Source organism: Staurois parvus, unplaced genomic scaffold (assembly GCF_062004578.1).
Source record: "Staurois parvus isolate SC_StPar_1 unplaced genomic scaffold, SC_StPar_1.0 ptg001642l, whole genome shotgun sequence".
Lineage (NCBI taxonomy): Eukaryota > Metazoa > Chordata > Amphibia > Anura > Ranidae > Staurois > Staurois parvus.
Window position 1 is genome coordinate 1,332,501 of NW_028319438.1, and position 22,438 is coordinate 1,354,938.

Genomic DNA, 22,438 nt, shown 5'->3' on the forward strand with positions numbered 1-22,438 from the left:
ATTGGTCAGTCTAGGAGGGAGGGGCCAGTCGCTTTTTACACAGATTCATTTTCTCCTCCTGTCTTCAAGGTGTTTACAGCAGAACTCCAGCCACAAACAATGTTTATAAAATCAGAAAATATACATTTGTTGTTTCTGATGCAATTTACAAAAAATTAATCTTGTAAAACTGCATGCACATTTGTTCTGTGTGAATGAAGTAAAACTAAACGCCTATTTTCTTTCTAGGCCAAATGTTATCCATTCATAAAAATAGAGTGGTTTCGGAAAATATCACATTATGGCCACTAGATGGAGATGACGTTCATAATATTTATTTTCTAGGATCACCAGCTCCATCTAGTGGCGATTACATGGTACTTTCTCTCTCCTCTCTATGAATGAATTGCATTCAACCTGGAGAAAAAATAGGCTAACATTCAATTTTTCCTCTCCTTCACACAGAATGAATGTACATGCAGATTTGCAGGATGAATAGCTCTTCAAATGTTTTATAACTGCTATGACCCCTTATGATCAGGAGAAGGTCCTGGAAGGAGGGGCCACTGTTGCAAGGAACATCAATGTGTGCAGTGGCAAGTATTTAAGTGTAACTGTGGTATTAGGAATGTTATGAATATATACTGTATGTGAATAAGGGGACAGTTCTTGGGTTGCAAACTACTTTATGGGGGGGGGGGGCACCATGATAATCTCCTACATCCATAGAGAGTGGAGGAGGATAGGGAAGGGGGTGGAGGATAGACAAGGGGTGTCAGGACCAGCATCTGAACCCACAACCTCTGCTGTTTCCGGCAGTAGCTCTTCTCACTGTGCCACCAGGGATACTGGACAGCTCCCTGCCTGATTACTTTGACAACCTTATCTTGTGTCCACCAGGGTGACCTGCCTGTGTACTTTTTCAGCTGGTCAGTACTGCTATAGCTACTGGTCTCTGAGACTGACCCCTGACTTTGACAAGGGGATTGAGGATCAGGAAGGGTTGTGGAGAATTGGGAAGGACCAGGAGGAAAGGTGAAGGAGAGAGAAGATGGGTGAAGGATTGGGAGGGGAGTGGAGAATAGGGAACGGGAATGGAGAATAGGGAAGGTGGGTGGAGGATAGGGTACAGGGGTGGAGGATAGGGAAGGAGGGAGGAGCATAGGGAAGGGGGGGATAGAATATAGGGAAGTGGGGTGGAGGATGGGAAGGGGGTGGAAGATCTGGAATGGGGGTGAAGGACAGGGAAGGGGGGGGAAAGAGAGGCAAGGGGTGTCAGGACCAGCATCTGAACCCACAACCTCTGCTGTCTCTGGCAGTAGCACTCCTCACTGTGCCACCAGGGATGCTGGACAGCTCCCTGCCTGATTACTTAGACTACCTTACCTCGTGTCTTGTTTCTCTCCTTACATGAACTTCCTTTTTAACCCACGCCTTTGGACTTCCTCTCTCCAGCCGATATCTTGCTCCTTTGCGCATTTGAAGCTGTCCTTATCTCCACTACTACTCATCACCAACCTTGGCTTGTTCCTTGAATACAACTCGATTCCAACCTGCAACCATTTGTTATCGATCTTTGACTTGTCCTTCAACTTGATCCCAATCTGAAACTACTTGTTACCGACCTTTGCACTTCTGCTTGATCCCTACCTACTATGTCTGCTACTGGACCTCGGCCTGCTCTTCTGGTAGGGTGATCCTGAGGGCCTTGATCTGGAACTAAGATGCAGCTAACCCATCTTCTCCACCAAGAGATCTGGGTAATACCGGCTAGTCCTTGACCCTGAACCTCGGGTGAGCCCAAGTCATCCACCAGGGTGACCTGCCTGTGTACTTTTTCAGCTGGTCTGTACTGCTATAGCTACTGGTCTCTGAGACTGACCCCTGACTTTGACAAGGGGATTGAGGATCGGGAAGGGTTGTGGAGAATCGGGAAGGACCAGGAGGAAGGGTGAAGGATAGAGAAGATGGGTGAAGGATTGGGAAGGGGAGTGGAGAATAGGGAACGGGAATGGAGAATAGGGAAGGTGGGTGGAGGATAGGGTACAGGGGTGGAGGATAGGGAAGGAGGGAGGAGCATAGGGAAGGGGGGGGAGAATATAGGGAAGTGGGGTGGAGGATGGGAAGGGGGTGGAAGATCTGGAATGGGGGTGAAGGACAGGGAAGGGGGGTGGAAGAGAGGCAAGGGGTGTCAGGACCAGCATCTGAACCCACAACCACTGCTGTCTCCGGCAGTAGCTCTTCTCACTGTGACACCAGGGATGCTGGACAGCTTCCTGCCTGATTACTTAGACAACCTTACCTTGTGTCTTGTTTCTCTCCTCACATGAACTTACTATTTAATCCACGCCTTTGAACTTCCTCTCTACAGCTGATATCTTGCTCCTTTGCGTATTTGAAGCTGTCCTTATCTCCACTACTACTAATCACCAACCTTGGCTTGTTCCTCAAATACAACTCGATTCCAACCTGCAACCATTTGTTGTCAATCTTTGACTTGTCCCTCAACTTGATCCCAGCCTGAAACTACTTGTTACCGACCTTTGCATTTCTGCTTGATCCCTACCTACTATGTCTGCTACTGGACCTTGGCTTGCTCTTTTCCTGGTGCTCTGGGGAATACCGGCTAGTCCTTGGACCCTGCACCTCGGGTGATCCCAAGTCATCCACCAGGGTGAACTGCCTGTGTACTTTTTCAGCTGGTCTGTACTGCTATAGCTACTGGTCTCTGAGACTGACCCCTGACTTTGACAAGGGGATTGAGGATCGGGAAGGGTTGTGGAGAATCGGGAAGGACCAGGAGGAAGGGTGAAGGAGAGAGAAGATGGGTGGAGGATTGGGAAGGGGAGTGGAGAATAGGGAAGGGGAATCGAGAATAGAGAAGGGGGGTGGAGGATAGGGTATGGGGATGGAGGATAGGGAAAGAGGGAGGAGCATAGGGAAGGAGGGAGGAGCATAGGGAAGGGGAGGTGGAGGATGAGAAGGGGGGTGGAAGATCTGGAATAGGTGTGAAGGACAGGAAAGGGGGGTGGAAGATCTGGAATGGGTGTGAAGGACAGGGAAGGGGGGTGGAAGATAGGGAAGGAGGGAGGAGAATAGGGAAAGGGGGGATGGAAGATAGGGAAGGAGAGTTGAGGATAGGGGGGGGGCATGGAGGTTAGGGAAGAAGGGTGGAGAATAAGGAAGGGGGGGGGTGGAGGATCAGGAAGGAGGGTGGAAGATCTGGAATTGGGGTGCAAGATAGGGAAGGGGGGTGGAGGATTGCGCAGGTGGTGGAGGATTGGGCAGGTTGGTGGAGGATAGGAAAGTGGAGTTGAGGCTAGGGAAGGGGGGTGAGGCAGGGTGGAAGATCTGGAATAGGGGTGGAAGATAGGGAAGGGGCGTAAGGACAGGGAAGGGGGTGTAGAAGATAGGGAAGTGGGGTGGAGGACAGGGAAGGGGGGTTGAGGATAGGGAAGGGGGGTAAAAATGCTCAGAGTGGTGTTTCCCCATCAGATCATAAAAGAAAAGCTTAGGATCATGCTATTGGTAATTAGTACCTCTTTTTATTGTCACAAGGTTTACTTTAGGTAAAGTCAGGAGTAACAATTGTGATAATAACAGGTCAGTGCTCTTGACAGGTGTACTTTAACCTATTTTTTTATTATTGTCATTGTATATATATTATTGTATGTAGTTCTGTACCAGGAGTTCTCCTTTAAAACATGCTCAGTTCAGGATGGAGCAATCTACTTAAAGTAGACCTTTACCCGAATTCTACGTGCCCTTGTGTCCTGCCAGTTCTGGTCCATTGAGAAAACAAATGGTAAAAAAAATCTGAAAAAACTGCTTACAGAAATGGTAACCCCAAGTTACTTCCAGTGCCAGCCAGTTTGCCTAATACCAGGGCTGGTCATGTGGTCTCTTCTGAAAGAGAGGATCATTGTTCAGGTGAGCTGCTGATTGGCTGGCTGTGTCTTACATGCCCCTCTGACAGAGACCACATGACCAGCACTCGGGTATTTGGCCAAGCAGCAGCAGTGGGAGCTCAGGGCTCATTTGTGCAGGAGCTAGCTGAGCTTAATAGATGAGAATTGGCAGAACACATGAGGCCTCATGTATAGATCTACATTAATTTTCTGGAGCAACCAGCCCACAACCAGTCTATATAAAGGGAAATTACAGATTTATAAGGAATGTGCTTCTTGCTCCAAGTATGATCGCTGGATTAACCTGTAATGAGAGCACACACAAGAAAACAAATTAAAATGCATTCAAACTAATCAAATGCAAATGTTATGTAATCAATTTATATATATATATATATATATATATATATTTTTTTTTTTTAGTAATGCATTATCTGATCTGATCTTTCTATTCAATAAAAAAATTTCCAGTGTTAAAAGTCCAAATGTATGTTAGGACCCTTGTTAGTATCCCTCACTGACACATTGCACATGGTCAGCTGGTCGGGTCACACTCACACAGACACAAGACATCAGGCGCAGCTCTACCTTCAATGATGAATGGGAACAGAAGGGCTGGAACTCCACAGTGATTAGCAGCCACCATCTGCAGTAAGGGACTGAGTCTGAGAGGAACACTGGAAGGAGCAACAGCTCAGCTGCTACAATGGCCCAAGACACCCAGCATCTTCTTCTGTCCTTTCTTCCTCCCCCTCTGCCGCCCCTCCTCTCAGCTGGAGGATCATTCATGAAGTGGCAGTGCGCCTTAGGCGGCCGCCTAGTTTGCTTAGTGAAAGCACCGGCCCTGCTACTTTATTTTTGCTACGTTTCCATTAATATAGCATAACTTACAGAATAAAATACATATTTGCTAGTTACCTCTGTAGGTGCTTTTTACTTGCTTAAAATGCCTTACATGCTCTCCCTGCTTTGTAATGTTTAGGAGGGGACTGTGGAGTAAAGTTTATGTGAATCCTCACCTTTCAAAATATTTACAGTAGTTTAAAATGCTATTAAAGGCATTTCTTTTTTAACAACCTGATCCTCCCCATCTCAGGTCCCTGATGGTGCTCCTGGCCCCTCCCATTTACACAGTCATGGCTTGGCCCCACCCCCTCTCTTTCCTGATTGGCTTACTGGCAGTGATTGACAGCAGCGATGGGGCTCAGGTAAATATTGTGGGCGAAGCTGCTGCACACAGAAGGTTTTTTTACCTTCATACATAGAATGCATTAAGGTGAAAAACCTTGCGCCTTTATAACCACTTTATAATAGAAATGAGAGGTTTGTGCATACATATAAAATATAATGTATAATTATCTTTTTTTTTTAAATAAGTGATCACAATCTCTGTTCTCAGCTGCATAAGAGACATAGGGAGGTGGGGCTGGAGAAACAGCAGTACACTGATCTTCCCAGTGAATGGCTGTGTAGAGGGCCGTCAGCTATAGTTGCCAGCACTAATCATATTCTGCCGGCCGGGAAAGCTCCCTGCTCCCCTCCCCTGCCAGCAGGAGGCATTCCCCCATTAACACTGACTATGTTGAAGGAGGACCAAAGCAATTTTGTTTCCTTTCACCACTATTGGAAGTGAAGAAAATCGATTCATCTATGACTTGTCTTAGAGTCAGATATGACACCCTTTCCATTGAAAAATCTAAAAGATTATAATTTTTGGGGTATTTTCTTTATTATAGGTATGCTATGTGAATGGGAACACATAACACACATGTAGTGGGGTTTTATCAAATTGGATTGCAAAAGTCCAATACCCTTTAAGCATCTGACACACATAGGGGAGTGTTGGATACCTGGATCTCCTGCTATGCGCTCTGGTTCAGGCCACTACATCACTACAAGACGGTGTAGCGTATGGTAGGTACTGTTGGGAACTGCTGATTGGCCACTGGTCATGAGCTCCCTCAGACACAGAAGCCCTGCTCAACTGGCGACTAGGGCTCCAGTACTGTGGGGAGGTGATGAGGGTAACATTACATACCTAGGGGGATGGGCTATGTGCAGACTGTCATTCACCCTGAATGGGCCAAGTAACATTGTCTCTTTAAACTGATTGGTTGAAATGGATTAACAGCAGGACTTTTTTTCAGCGGGAACGTGGGGGAACGCAGTTCCGGCACCTCCAGCACTGAATGGATCTAAAGGCAAGAATGTGCTGGGGTCTGCTGAAAGGTCTATTGATGCTGGCTGCTGGGGGATCTATAGATACTGGAGGGGATCTGTTTTTTTTTTCATTGGGGTCTATTGTTGCTAGGGGTGACTTAAGGTGCTGAGGGATCTATTGTTGAGGTTAAGGTCTATTGATGCTGGCTGTTGGAGGGTTTAAAAATGCTAGGCGCTTGGAGATCTGTTGTGGCTGCTGGAGGTTTATCGTTGCTGGGGTGGCATTTTGTTGTGTGGGGATCCATTATTGCTGTGGGGTCTTTTATTGTGTAGGGGATCTATTGTTGCTAAGAGGAGGGGGTTATTGATGCTGGTGGGGGTCTATTGTTTGCTGCTATTCTATTCTGCTGCTGATCTATTTTACTGCTTTTCTTACTGTCATTAACAAATTCTATACTCACTACTTAGCACTACAAAATGTTACTTGGTTCTGATTTCTATAAAAGGGGTGGTACTGGCAGGTGGGTTGGGAGTGGAACCAAGGGATGGCGCTCAGAGGTGGGTTGGGGGAAGAGACAAGGGGGTTACTCAGAAGAGGGGAGTTCCTGCACCTATTCTCTGCGAAAAATAGCCCTGATCAGCACAGACAGTTTTGTATGGCTTGGTGAAAAATGAGGTTAAGTGTTGCTCACATTTGTGTCCTTTCTTGTTGTCATCTTTCATCATGTCCTCGTAGTCATCATCCTTTTTCCTACAGGTTCCACAGATGAGGCCAAATAGACCATTGAACAGCTGGACAGCACCCAGGATGACCTCAATGGAACTCGCCGCTAGCAAGATGGAGAAAAGTACGATGTTGAATTCCACCACATTAGGAGGCTCCACACACGTGTCCCATAATTCTGAGTGGTATAGATAGTTTTCATTGCTGAAAAGAAAGAGGTTGGTATGTTATTTCCCAAATTTATAAAGCACCAACATGTTAAGAAACTAACAGAGTACATACTGTATCTATACAGGAATACTTTGAGGTGACTCAAGTCATTCTATACTGATATAGAGGGTGAGATAGCTAAGTATGGAGCACACGGTGGGTGACCTAACATACCCCAGTAGTGCCATTATCTCAGACCTGATAGGACATTAGATTGGTGAAGTGCTGGATCCCTGACATTGGGGGGAAGTTCTTTCAGTAGTCAGTTGTGGTGTGAAGGGGCCATTGTTGGCTCTTGGAAAACTGTACCAACGTCAAGCAATTTCATAGCTCAGATATAATTTGTCACAATATGTTTAAAAAACAAAATGTGTTTCGGGGGTTCAGAGTGGCCACCTTCATGAAGACATAAAGCGTTAGTTCACCTTTGCCAAAAAATAAAAACAAACTGACTTAGGTTGGGTAATGCCCACACAATAGTTGTAGGACATTTACGTACTCTCGAACCCTGGCCGAAAAACTTCCAGTGTTGGTGTCCCCCATCCTGCATTGTTGCTAGGATGTCAGAATTCAGAAGGAAGACCAGGAGAAGTTGGAAGCACCCTTGATTGACTGGAGCGCTTGCACAATATTGCTGAAGGGGATTGCTTGGCAGGTAAGTACATTATGGCATAAAGCTCAATGCACAAAGTCGATGATGGAGAACATGAAGAAGTAAAAAAAGCAAGTGAGTGATTCATGCCTACACTGTCGCAACTGAAATTGACATTTTTGGGTGAACTGACCTTTTAAAAATGTACGGAACTCACTTGTGTTCAATCAGTGGTTTCTCAAATGGGCGACCCCAGATAAGGGAAGTATTGGTGGTGGGGACTGGGGAGCTAGTAGTATTTGTCTTCTCAGGGGCATAATACTGACAGACTGGCCCGCGGTGTAATGCCACAACAGACATTGTGAGGCAGAAGAGTGATCCACAGAGTACAGCAGCTGCGCCCAGGATGGAGAGAAACATCTGGAGAGACAAAGGGAGTGAGGGTTACCATGAGCAAATGTAAGAGTGTTAAGGCAGTCCTGCAATCTAAAGAAGCCAAGTAAGAGAAGGCAACTGGTAAGGCTGCTCCAACATTGTTTTACGCTCATCCCATTAAAGAGTTTCTTATAGAAACCTTTACCACTTTAACTCTTCTTTTCTCTATTTTGCTACAGATTACTCTACATCAAAGTCTCACCTATGTCCTGCCCTGACCTGGCCACGTTTTCCTTCAACAGCTCATCCTTCTTGGTCACATTCGTTCTACACACACAATTAGGCCTCAACCGCTACAATCCTTGGAAACAGATCAGCATCAGAGGTCTCATAAGCCATGCTCTTGGGCAAATGCTCAAAACTAAGTCCATACAAGACATCACCCTGTATTAATCTGCCTTCCTAAGATATAATTCCTCATCTGTGCTGCCAAACATTCCCATTACATCACTTTCATTAATGCCCCCTCATCCAGGCCTCATCAACACTTTTCAACCCCTAACTCGCTACCTTTTTCCCCCATTGCCTCCACCTATTAACGTATTCACCGCCCAGGACATTGGCAATCATTTTGATAACAAAGATAAATGCAACTTGTGATAAAATCTCCCCTGTCCAGATATCTCTTAAGATATCGTGTCCACCAGCACATTCAATACTTTCATCTTTTGACCCTGTTACTACAGAGGAGGTTGCTAAGCTTTTCTATGACGTACATCTCACCACTCGCCCCATGTGTGATGATCGCGGCCTCAGACCCCCAGCCCTTCTCACCAACTCGTGACCGAAGGACTAGCCAATCTAAAACCACGCTGTCACGTGCGTAACAATGCCACGCTCAGCTGCACCCTGCACAAAGATTTTCCAGCGAATGGACCACAATCTATGTGCCTGCAGCCTGAGAGCGATTGTTACTGGGCCAGGTTAATTACGCAATTAACCCTTCGCACTGCCACCACCTCCTGTTTATACAGAGAAAGAGGAAACTCGCCAATATTAGCAATAACCAGGGGCGAACTGACCATTTGGAAACTCGAGCACTGTCCGAGGGCCCGGGGTTAGTAGGGGGCCCCATGAGATGCCCCTGGCAACTTTTTCATAGGCTTTTTTGAGTTTGGGCAAGGACACAGGGGCCCCATGATCCCCTATTGCCCGGGGGCCCCGTGAGTTGTCAGTCCACCCCTGGCAATAACACTATGATGTTTGAATAATCGTCTGTATACACACTGTCACCGCAGGCAGATGTATATAGAGGTTTAAAAACACACAGTCTCTTCAGAGATAGGTATTCTTAGTTTGCATTAAAGAGCTTTAGAAACAGTTCAACACTTTTCAGAAAATAAGATTTATTACTAAAAAGGTCAAAATGGTGCAATAAAAGTATTTACAGAAAAAGATGTAGCCAATATATATATATGTAAATACAGAGAGCAATACCACAATAGAGAGATAACAGAAAGAAGTTTAGAGAGGTAGAATACTTGCCGTCAGCCTTGGTTTAAGCAGCTTCAAGGGTCCTGAGCAAAAGGGTACCGTTCTCCCAAAGTTGGTTCCGATGTTAAAAGGGAGAATTCTTCAAGTTCTTCTCCAAACCTGACAGCCTTTTTCTAGGAACTCAGCAGGGTGTCTCCTTAAAGCAGAGAACCAATCGCCTCACTTGGGGAGGGGTGTTGTAGGCGGGGAACTCAGGCTATGACCAAATCCCTCATAAGTTATATCATGGTCAATAACCTTCCCTAGGGACATGTAGCAGCCTAGCCACTATTAAATTTTGCAGAATCATCTGCTGAATGTCTAGATATCAAACATGCCATATTTTACCATTCCAGCTAGATCTATATGGCTTTCCAATCTCGCGTATATGTAATCTAGGGGTGAAAGATATCAGGTGACTCGCATTAAGATGAGCTATCCGAATATGTGCTTTATTTTTAGGTAATTATTTCCTACCATAAGATATGAAATTATAGGGAAAAGTGGGTTTTAAATGTGATGCCTGTTTTACGGCTACCTAGGAATGCATTTGAAGTCCAGTGAAGGACTGGTTTATGGCTTTATGATTATCTCAGATTGAGAAGCTAACAGACACCCGGGTACAAGCTAATTTGGGATTTATAACCATGAAGCTCTCCAGCTGGGGCCTGATGCCTTTTGAACTCAGCATACACACACAGACCACATTCCTGAGAAGGGGGATTGGAGGGAGAGAGAGAGATACAAGATAAAGGGTCTTGAGCAAGATGGATGACCGCGTCCATCTCTGTACGTACGATTGCTACACCATGTACCCCATTTCTCACACCCTCTTGCTCTGTTTTGTGCTCTATAACCCATATCTTTAATATATTGCTCTCTACTGGCATCTTCTGCTCTGTTCTAAAATGATCTGTTCACCCTTAGACTTAAAAGCTCTCACTGGACCCCACCAGTCTGAACATCTTAAGATCCATCTTCTTGCTCCCATATACCTCCAAACCTCTAGAATGCATAGTCTACAATCCTCTGAACTGCTACCTCACGGATTACAACCTTCATACAGCTTGGCTTTTGCTGGCAACACTCAAGTGGAACTGCCCTTCTAAAACTAAACAATGATAAAACCAATGGACACTATTTATGATTAGAGCTTTCTGCTGCTTTTGAAACAGTTGACCACATGCTCCTTCTCAAAAAAACTTTACCTCCAACACTGCTCTTTCCTGGTTCTCCTCCTACCTATCTAACTGCTCCTTCAGTGTCACCTACAGCTCCATCTCCTCCTCTCCTTTTCCTCTTTCTTTGAGTCCCTCAAGTCTCTATCCTCAGACTCCTTCTATTCTATTCTCAGCTCACCTGCTTTGGTCTCCTTGTGGCTCACTAATTTACCAAACCAAAACTGAGCTCATGATATTTCCTCCACCCCTTGTGTGCCCTCCCCTGACTTTTTTTCAATCCAGATCAATAGCACTATCAGGGTGCTATGTAGAATCCTGGACACTGATCTCTTCTTCCGGACCAGCATTAAATCTCCTTTCAAGTCTTGCCACCGTCACCTTCCATTTCCAAAATATTCCCCTTCTAAACTATAGACAGCACCAAGCTTCTAATTGGCTCAATTGTAGTGTTGGGCTTAATGTTTGAGTTGAACATAAATTTGACTCGAACAAGGGTCGTTCACGTGTTCAGCGAACACACGAACGGTAAGGACATTCGGCGGGCGCCCCCCTGCCCCAGAGCACCCTTCCATGTTGAGAGAATGTAACTCATGCAGTATTTTAATCGCTGTGTGGTATCTTACCACATACTCGGTAAGATACCATTTAGTGAATTGCCCCTGTACGAACTTTGCGGATGAACTTTTGATAGGTACAAATGTTCGACCATGAACTGAACAGGGGGTTGTTAGGCCCATCACTACTCCATTGTTATCTCTCACCTCAACTACTGCAACTCCTTCCTTTTTGGCCTACATTTACACAGGCTATCTCAATTTCAAAGCATATGCAGCGCTACTAAAGTGATAAATCAGTATATAAAAGATAAATAAATGAACGAAAAACTGTCCAGCATATAATGAAAGTCCATGCAAAACAATGTGTCCACTACTTGTGCAATAATTCCAAATAAAAGTGCTCTTCAAACTAAAAATCACCCAAGTGACCCTTCCACCACAGCACACATATGTGCTTACCACAATGAGTGTGACTCTCAACAATAGAGAAGTCAAATCACCCTTAAATGAAGGTCCTACATTCAAAAGCCTCCCTCTGATGAGCATTCAACTTTCCTCGGCTTCACATATACTCGGTAATGCTTAGAGAGATAGAAGGACAGGAGCAAGGACACTCACATAGTGTAAATCCGTAAACAAGACTTAAAATCACTCACATTCTCACTGAGAAAAGCCAGCATTGAACAATACAATCTCGAGATCCTGATAGCGGTCATGCATTCATGGTGACGTCACAATCTTCCCATCGTACGTTTTGTTATGAATGATGTCACCTATGACTCTGATGATGTCACTTATGACAAAACATACGTAGGGTGGGGACCGAAGTCAGAATTTTGTGACTTTATCTGCTTCAGCTAAGCCAAGTCCATTACTGGCCCCTAAAAGGACTGTGCCTAAAGTGCTGCAGAAGAAAGTTAGTGTCCTCATCTTGTACATAGTTCTTTTTGAAACATTTCACCGATGTATGTTGCGCTCCTTAATACCTCATAATAACGCTTAAACCATAATTATTTTTTAAAATTCCAAATCCCATTAAACAATTAATAGATACCTATTAAAAGTGATTTTGTGCCAACCAATCAAAAATTATTCAATAACTTTAAAACAACAGAGTGCAGCGCTTATCAAAGTAAAAAAGTCACTAAATAAGTGTCCACAGTAGTTCACTGTACAAATGCGAATTCCCACGGCTACCACTCTGTCAAATAACAGAAATGCGCACTCACCGGAAACGCATGGGTTATGCGCATGTGTGATCATGCATCACAAGCAATGGGTACATCAGAGGTCAGGCAGCCAAGCATCTCCCTCACGGTGGGTCCTCACAGACTCTTAGCTCAGGTACAGGGTTCCCTTTAAGATCAGCCAGGCGTTCCTTGTGAAAGAACTTCCTCTCAGGATGGCAAGGGTGTTTTTTCTGTGGGGATGATAGCTCCAAACAGGAGCCCCAAAACACAAATGCCAAAGATAGTGTAGTATGTCCAAAAGTAGGTATTTATTCATTTAAAACATATAGCAGGGCAGTATGCATGTCAAACACCATGTAAAACAGTAAACAGCAGTACTGACCCCTTAGTAATGATGGCCGCCGGGCCTCCTCGTGGCTCCGGCGGTGGAATGACGTCACGCTCTGCGCAGCTCCTCCTTAGGCCTTTCGTGCTAGAGGCACATCATCAGAGGGGAGGCTGCCTGACCGTGAGGGAGATGCTTGGCTGCCTGACCTCTGATGTACCCATTGCTTGTGATGCATGATCACACATGCGCATAACCCATGCGTTTCCGGTGAGTGCGCATTTCTGTTATTTGACAGAGTGGTAGCCGTGGGAATTCGCATTTGTACAGTGAACTACTGTGGACACTTATTTAGTGACTTTTTTACTTTGATAAGCGCTGCACTCTGTTGTTTTAAAGTTATTGATATATTTTGAGGCATTGTGGTTGCCTAAAGTGTTCTAGCTGCTGACATTTAAGAGAGCGCTCACTATCCTTTCTACTAAATCAAAAATTATTAGTGTGAAATCAATTGTAAATTAATAATCCTCAATAAAATACAAAATTTATGACTAAGTGATTTTTTTTACCCTTAAATTAATAATTAAAAATTTTTGATTGGTTGGCACAAAATCACTTTTAATAGGTATCTATTAATTGTTTAATGGGATTTGGAATTTTAAAAAATAATTATGGTTTAAGGGTTATTATGAGGTATTAAGGAGCGCAACATACATCAGTGAAATATTTTGATACACAGTGGTAGTTATGTGTTTTATGTTGGCGATCCACTAGAATTGAGGTTATTTTGGCTCGCAGGTTATATAAATTTATACATCTTTTTGAAACATCCCACTCATCCCCAACCCTATCCAAGTTATCCCCCAAAAAATACCAAAAAGAATCTCTCTGGACTGTTTACAGAGCTAAAGAGTGATTGTGTTTGTGTGCCTGACTGCGAGGCGAAACTACAGGAAAATAAGGGCCTATCTAACTGTTGACTCCTATGGGGGTATCGCTACACTGCCCATATGGAAGAAAAATATATTTGAAATATATTTTAAAAATATTCTTCCTAAATATATTGCCATATATTTGAAATACTACAATTTTGGCCAAATTCAATATATTTCAAAATATATAAATATATATAAATCAAAAGTCGAATATAAATTTAAAAAATCTGAAGAATATATTTAAAAAATATACATTTTTAAAAATATATATTTTTAAAATATATTCTTCAGATTTTTTTTAACATATAAAAAAGTAATTTTAACATATATTTTTACATATATTTGTAAACGCATTCCAAAAAATGTAGATTTGTATTTTTAAAGACATACAGTTTATTTGAAATGTATTTTTTTTTTATATTTTTCATATGTTTTGTAATAAAAACGCATTTCAACATATAGTATATATATATATATATATATATATATATATATATACATATATATTGAATACGGCCAAAATTGTAGTAGTTCAAATATATGTCAATATATTTGGGAAGAATATTTTTTAAATATATTTCAAATATATTTTTCTTCCATGTGGATGGTAAAGCCTGAAAATGGAGTGATTCTGTTTTATAAGGAAGATACACAAAGATTGGCTCATGTTCAATAAGAGGAGTCCTTCCTTGAAATAGTATTTAATTTTACTCACTCAGAATTGCTATCAATGTAAAACTAGATATGTAAATAAAGGGATAACAACAGATAGGTCAGTCTTTTATTGAAATGTTGCCACCCTAGGTACTAACCAATATTTTTTGTGATCTCCCCTCCAAAAAATCCCTAATCACAAAGAAGTCGTTTTTAAAACTGACACTTACCCCACAACGGTTTCCACAACATCCTTTCCCACCAGCTACCAAAATTTGAATGGCTGGAAGCAGAACCTGTAAACGAGAAACATGATGAAGCAAAGTCAAAACCAAATATTTTATATGGATAAATGTATAATGCCCAACTGGAGGACATTTTGGTTGCTGAAGGACCATGTACCATAAATCAATGCCAATACTATATTCCCCTCTTTTGGCACATTTTGAAACCTCAGTGCTGCTGATCTCCTCAACCATTTTACCCCAGAGGAACCTTTACAGACTTCAGCTCCAGAAGGTTTTACCCCCTTCATGACCAGACCATTTTTCCCTATTTAGCCTTGTGCTGTTTTAACTGGTAATTGTGTGTTCATGCAACGCTGTACCCAAATTAAATTTATGTAATTTTTTTCACACAAATAGAACTGTCTTTTAGTGGTATTTGATCACCACTGGGTTTTTTATTTTTTATTATACAAATCAAAATAGACCAAACATTTAAAAAAAAAACAACAATATTTTTTACTTTTTGCTATAAAAAATATCCGATAAAAAAGTTACAAAATCAGATTTCTTCATAAATTTAGGCTAAAATGAATTCTACTACATGTCTTTGGTAAAAAGAATCCTAATAAGTGTATATTAATTGGTTATAGCATCTACAAACTATGATGTATCCCACATGGAAGAACAATATATTTTAAAAAATTTTTATCCCAAATATATTGACATATATTTGAAATACTACAATTTTGTCCGTATTCAATATATTAAAAAAAAAACAAAAAAAAACTATATATATATATATATATATATATATATATATATATATATATATATATATATATTGCATGTTGAAATACGTTTTTGTATATATATTACAAAATATATGAAAAATATTTTAAAAAATATATTTTTTTAAATATATTCTTCAGATTTTTTTTTAACATATACAAAAGTCATTTTAACAAATATTTTTACATATATTTGTAAATGCCTTCCAAAAATGTAGATTAAATGTATTTTTAAAGATATACAGTATATTTTGTAATATATAAAAAACGCATTTCAACATACAGTATATATATATATATATATATATATATATATATATATATATATCTATACACAGTATATACACACAAATATATTTTGAAATATATTGAACACGGCCAAAACTGTATATATTTGGGAAGAATATTTTAAAAATATATTTAAAATATATTTTTCTTCCGTGTGGGATATACTGTTTTTTCTGCAGACTGGCTGGGGAGGGGTTAACATTCAGGGGCACTCAAAGGGTTAACTGTATGCCTACCAATGTTTACTATGTGTACTGTGTGCTGTTTTTTTCGATCAAAAAAATGGACAAAACTATACATCAAAGTGTTCAACAAACAGTTTCAGATTATTATGTTAAGATGTGCTTTAACTGCAGACTGTCAGCTTTAATTTGAGGGTATTTACATCCAAATCAGGTGAACGGTGTAGGTATTACAACAGTTTGCATATGTGCCTCCCACTTGTTAAGGGACCAAAAGTAATGGGACAGAATAATAATCATAAATCAAACTTTCACTTTTTAATACTTGGTTGCAAATCCTTTGCAGTCAATTACAGCCTGAAGTCTGGAACGCATAGACATCACCAGATGCTGGGTTTCATCTCTGGTGATGCTCTGCCAGGCCTCTACTGCAACTGTCTTCAGTTCTGCTTGTTCGTGGGACATTTTCCCTTCAGTTTTGTCTTCAGCAAGTGAAATGCATGCTCAATCGGATTCAGGTCAGGTGATTGACTTGGCCATTGCATAACATTCCACTTCTTTCCCTTAAAAAACTCTTTGGTTGCTTTTGCAGTCTGCTTTGGGTCATTGTCCATCTGCACTGTGAAGCGTCCAATGAGTTGTGAAGCATTTGGCTGAATATGAGCAGATAATATTCCCGAAACACTTCAGAATTCATCCGGCTGCTTTTGTCAGCAGTCACATCATCAATAAATACAAGAGAACCAGTTCCATTGGTAGCCATACATGCCCACACCATGACACTACCACCACCATGCTTCACTGATAAGGTGGTATGCTTAGGATCATGAGCAGTTCCTTTCCTTCTCCATACTCTTCTCTTCCCATCACTCTGGTACAAGTTGATGTCGGTCTCATCTGTCCATAGGATGTTGTTCCAGAACTGTGAAGGCTTTTTTAGATGTCGTTTGGCAAACTCTAATCTGGCCTTCCTGTTTTTGAGGCTCACCAATGGTTTACATCTAGTGGTGAACCCTCTGTATTCACTCTGGTGAAGTCTTCTCTTGATTGGTGACTTTGACACACATACACCTACCTCCTGGAGAGTGTTCTTGATCTGGCCAACTGTTGTGAAGGGTGTTTTCTTCACCAGGGAAAGAATTCTTCGGTCATCCACCACAGTTGTTTTCCGTGGTCTTCCGGGTCTTTTGGTGTTGCTGAGCTCACCAGTGCTTTTCCTTCTTTTTAAGAATGTTCCAAACAGTTGTTTTGGCCACGCCTAATGTTTTTGCTATCTCTCTGATGGGTTTGTTTTGTTTTTTCAGCCTAATGATGGCTTGCTTCACTGATAGTGACAGCTCTTTGGATCTCATCTTGAGAGTTGACTGCAACAGATTCCAAATTCAAATAGCACACTTGAAATGAACTCTGGACCTTTTATCTGCTCATTGTAATTGGAATAACGAGGGAATAACATACACCTGGCCATGGAACAGCTGAGAAGCCAATTGTCCCATTACTTTTGGTCCCTTAACAAGTGGGAGGCACATATGCAAACTGTTGTAATTCCTACACCGCTCACCTGATTTGGATGTAAATACCCTCAAATTAAAGCTGACGGTCTGCAGTTAAAGCACATCTTGTTTGTTTCATTTCAAATCCATTGTGGTGGTGTATAGAGCCAAAAATGTTAGAATTGTGTCGATGTCCCAATATTTATGGACCTGACTGTATATTGCTACAGTATATTTATCTTTTATCCACCCTTTGTTTTGTTTGTTAGCCCCAATGAAGGGGGAGTCCATTCCTCTGAAATGCACTGGCTTGATGTACATGTTGCTACTTTTTAATAGACGTCTATGAACCATACTTTAGAGGTTGCATTTCTCTGGACACTGGGCGCTCCTTTCTTTTTATCCAAGTCTACACTATTATTATAATAGTGGATTTATATAGCGCCAACAGTTTGCGCAGTGCTTTACAAAATGAAGGCAGACATTACAGTTACAATACGATTCGGTACAAGAGGGAACAGATGCTGAAACAACCACAAGGTCGCACAGAAAAGGCAGCAGCCCAATCCCCAAGAGAGCCCATCACCACCATCCATCATTGAGCACTATCCACCGGAAGGAATTCCTTCTTTTTTTGTCAACAAAAATACCCATTCAGGACCAGTGACCAATCCAGTCAGTCCAACTGTCAGGAATGGACTCAGCACTGGTGGTGGGACTCACCTGCCGTGTGGGCTGCAGTACCAGGGCTGGCCAGCGGGTGCTCTCAGCAATCAGAAGCTCACTCCTGCAGGCAGCCATCACCTGAGGCTGATTGCAGGAGGGGTATTTAAGGAATGGCCAGACCTGCAGTCAGTGCCTTGGTGTTGTTTCCCATGAGCCCCTGTACCTTGTGTTCCTGTTCCTCTGCCTATCTGATTTGTTGCCGACTCTGCATTGTTCCTGACCCTGCTGACCGTCTCCTGTTTAACCCCTGGCTTGCCTGACCATCCTTCTGCCTGATTCTCTGTACCGCGCTGCCCGTGAGTTACTGAACCCGGCTTGTGACCCTGACTATTCTCTGCCTGCTCCTCCGGTATTTCACTGCCCACACGTTGCTGACATGGCCTGCCTGACTACGCCTGACGCTACCCAGACGATCCATCCATCCTGCACGGATCCAGTCACTACTGTCCAAACCTGCCAGCCCCTTCACATCAGGCTTTCCCCCGGTACATACCCTCGGCGGACCCCTCTACCACAGTTGGGTGCACTCAGGGGCCGCGACCTGATCTCAGTCCTGCGCCAAGTCCATCCCCACCATCAGGGGCTATGGTGAAAAGGCAGACTGGGGCTTAGACTCCGCGCCCTGGGGAATCCTGTTCTGTGGGTCAATAGAGATCCCGCCGGGCGGTGCCTGACATTACCTTACGGCCCGCCTGACCATTCCACCTCTCCAGCCCTGACTACGCCTGTGTTCCTGAAGCCTGCTACTTCCCTGTGTCAGTCCACACATCTCTGCTCATACCTGGATCCCTGACACCAACACAAGCAACCAGGGTTGCATGGAACCTTAGGATTCCTCTAGACGTTGCTAGGGGTTCCTTGAGCAATGAGCAATTTTTGATTCTGACATAAGTTCTCACGGACACCATTGATCATTTTAGCTATCTATAATGAGGTAATTCTGCCCAGTGACCAGAAGTGTAAGGAGCATTCTTCCCACCGACCATCACACCAATGTGTCATGAGTTCTAGATAAACTCATTTTTAGCAGGGGTTCCCTGAGACCGGAAAGTTAATTTAAGATTTCCTCTGTGTTGAAAAGGTTGAAAGTCTACTTTAGAGGAACCCCAGTGTTCCATGGAACTCTCATTCTGAATAGCTGCTCTAGAAGCAGGAAATCATTGTAGTATACACAGCTACTATATAATATTAACATTATATGGGAAGGGAACACTAGGTATGATTTTAGGCAAGCAAAAAAGCAAGTAAAAAGGCATTTTTTATTTTATTTTAGGTTATGCTCTGTGACTGAGAACATTTAACAAATATAATGTAGATATTGTGCCAATTCAGCTGCAAAAGTGAAAAAAAAAAAATTCTAACTTTTTACAAAAAATACAGTCATCAAGGTGCAGGGGTAGTTAATGGGGGAGCAAAGAGCCCAAAGTCTGCCTTGAAGTTGGTTTTTGGTTGTTTTAAGAAGGCAATGGGCTTCAACCGGATCCTGAGTGCTATGGACGTTCCTTTCCAATGCAAGTCATTTAATTTGTTTCCACATGGGGGACCCAAGTTATCTCCTTTCCAGGGGTGGACTGACAACTCATGGGGCCCCGGGCAATAGGGGATCATGGGGTCCCTATGTCCTTGCCAACACTCAAAGCACACCCAAAAATGCCTATAAAAAGGTACCAGGGGCATTTCATGGGGCCCCCTACTGACCCCGGGCCCTTGGGCAGTGCCCGAGTGCTCGAATGGTCAGTCCACCTCTGCTCCTCTCCCGCACCCATTCAAAGTCCCAGTCTTGCCTGACTGTAGAAAATCAAGGTTATTATATGCTTTGCTGCATGGTTTAATAATTTAATAAACTCATTGGAATCTTGAATTTGGGTCATTTTCTACAGTAGCCTGGCTATGAAAGCTCCTTTGAGCTCAATGGGTTAAAACAAATTCATGCCCCCCCCCCCCCCCCCAGTCCATGGTTCACGGGCTCTCCTGCTCAATTTGAAAGCCTGGGACCACTGCAGTGGGTTTCAGATGGCAAGCAGGAGCTTGAGTGATAGCAATACAATAAAGTATTTAAAAATATAAAAGTATAATTTAAAAAAAATGTAAAAATGTAAAAGCAAAAAACATGCACCTAGGGCATGCACATCTACTGTATATAAACAATTGCACAACATATATTGGTTATTACTATGCACTTTGGAGTGAGAGCAATAATTTTAGACCCCTCATTTAGAGTCAATTCTAAATTGATGAGTTGTAAAGGCATTTAAAGCATCGTCAAGTGATAATTTTGTGTACTGCAAATTTTTACCATTTTACAGCCACTCATAGTCATAGTCAAGTCTAAAAAAGAAAACTAATGCAGCCATCACATCTAAGAATTGAAAAAAGTCTGAGGCTACGTTCACACTAGCCTTGTGTGCAGGCGGCAGAGAGGCGTTTGGGAAGCGTTTTTACCGCTTCCCAAACGCCTCTGCCAATTCTGCACATTACAGCACATGGTGCTGTTCTAACAGGAGCGTTTGCGTCGCGTTGTGTCGCGGCAAAACGGACGCCTCTGGTCGAGTCAGGAGGCTTTGAAGCCTCCTATTCTCGTCTATGGTGCCGCTCCGCAAACGCCCGGCCGGCGTTTGCGGTGCGGTTGCGGGGCGTTTGCGGAGCGGTAACACCACTCAAATGCATTATAGGCGTTTGTGGGGCGTTATTAACGCTCGGCAAACGCCTAGCAACCGCCGCTAAACCGCGCATGCGGCGTTTGCGGAGCGTTTGCCGAGCGTTAAAAACGCTCCGCAAACACCGGACCAACGCTTGCCAAACGCTATAGGGGCGTTTTGGCAAGCGTTGGCGAAACAGCCTAGTGTGAACGAGCCCTGAAAGGAGCCAAGAGACCCCCTAGTGGGAAGAGGGATAACTCCATCCATCCATCCACATCCAGGAAAAGGATCTCTTGATAACGGCGAGACCCCCTGCTGGGAAAAAAGGAAAAACTCCATTCATCCATCCATCCATCCATCTGGGATATCCAATTTCCCAATCTGAGTCCAATTAAAGGGACACGAGCTTGTATGACCTCACTTAACGGTTTGCTCATACACATCATGTGAGAGCACAACTGGTGAAGAAGCACAGTATATATATATATATAAATTTGGTGGACTATATTTCATTTTTTGTAATATACTATAGAAGACACTATAGGATCACGGATTGTTTTGAGGATTTTCTGTGTGAAGATATGCATGCAACACTAGCGTGATTGCTAATATCACGTTGTGGAAATATACTAGGACACAGTTTATTGTTTTGCACCAATGGATTTATGTGTATATTGATAGTGGAGCGTGACACAAAGTGTTTTTTTTTTTAATTTGATTAAGACACATTGGTATGAGTATGTGTATAGTGTAAGCGACCCACTCATTTAATTGTATTAATTTATTTACTTAATTAATTTTAAGTTAGTCACTTAATTATTTATATTTCATTTATTTTACTCACTTAATCAATTTTGTATATTAAATATAAATACACACATGTTAAAATAATACATTTCTCACAAATATAAATACACCATAGTAGCTCACAAGAATCGCATTTATAAACTTAAGGCTGGACATGTTTGGTATCTAATTACTCAGCACAGCCTCATCTTTTCTTTAATTTTTTTTAACATTGGCAATTAAATTGTATTTGTGAGCACCAAAATTTATTTTAGTATATTTTTTATTGAAAATATAGATTTAATAACCAGTTGTGCAATGTAAAAAAATCGCAACTGCAACTGTGTTCAGAAAATATACAGCATTCTGTTTTTTGTTTTTTTAATGACTTTCCTAGCCAAAAATGAGGATTTTTACATTTGTGTGAAAAATAAAATAACACGTTTCAGAGGGAGACTGGTGAACCTGTTCCAAAAAATGGCCTCTCGTTAACTTTTTAATTTTTTTGAAGTGAAGTTTACCAGCTCATTGACCATCTTTTCAAATTCAGCAAAAGTTCACCGGTGGCAAATGTTAATTTTGTAACAAACTCAACCACTCCCCTCATCGCTGTGATGTGTAAGAATTATAGCATACTGTATATTGGAATGAACACATTTTTTCCATTTTAAAAAGTATTTTGTATTAGTAAGCTGAAAGGATCCATCTTACCAAAATGCCGCCTCCTACAATTCCCAAATACATGGTAACTTCTGTGGTCAGCTTAGTCCCGGCCTCCTTGGACGGCTCTGTGCTCCATCCCGGAAAAAAGAGAATGGCGTTACATGTGATGCAGATGATGGAGAGGGGGATGAGGGTGCACCCGATGCATTTGGAACATTTGCCTGTGCACATGGTGAGAGGTGGTGAGCACTGATCGAGAAGTCAGTGTGTTGGAGCAGGTGCAGAGGAGATTTATGTCCCTGGCCACCCTTACAAATTGCAGT

At 42.4% G+C, this 22,438-nt stretch overlaps 1 protein-coding gene across 1 annotated transcript in view; it reads right to left on the reverse strand.

The window, feature by feature from the left end:
* LOC149434900 (transmembrane 4 L6 family member 5-like) overlaps window positions 1–22,438 on the reverse strand; it is a 22,460-nt gene extending 22 nt beyond the window's left edge. The window contains exons 1-5 of the mRNA XM_089663239.1: window positions 22,164–22,438; window positions 14,554–14,619; window positions 7,791–7,993; window positions 6,740–6,975; window positions 1–4,191 (exon numbers count right to left, since the gene is read on the reverse strand). The exon at window positions 1–4,191 is cut by the window's left edge and continues 22 nt beyond it. Of these exons, the coding sequence (XP_089519365.1) occupies window positions 4,187–4,191; window positions 6,740–6,975; window positions 7,791–7,993; window positions 14,554–14,619; window positions 22,164–22,346 (693 nt within the window). The 5' untranslated portion in view covers window positions 22,347–22,438 and the 3' untranslated portion in view covers window positions 1–4,186. The remainder of the gene's footprint in view (window positions 4,192–6,739; window positions 6,976–7,790; window positions 7,994–14,553; window positions 14,620–22,163) is intronic.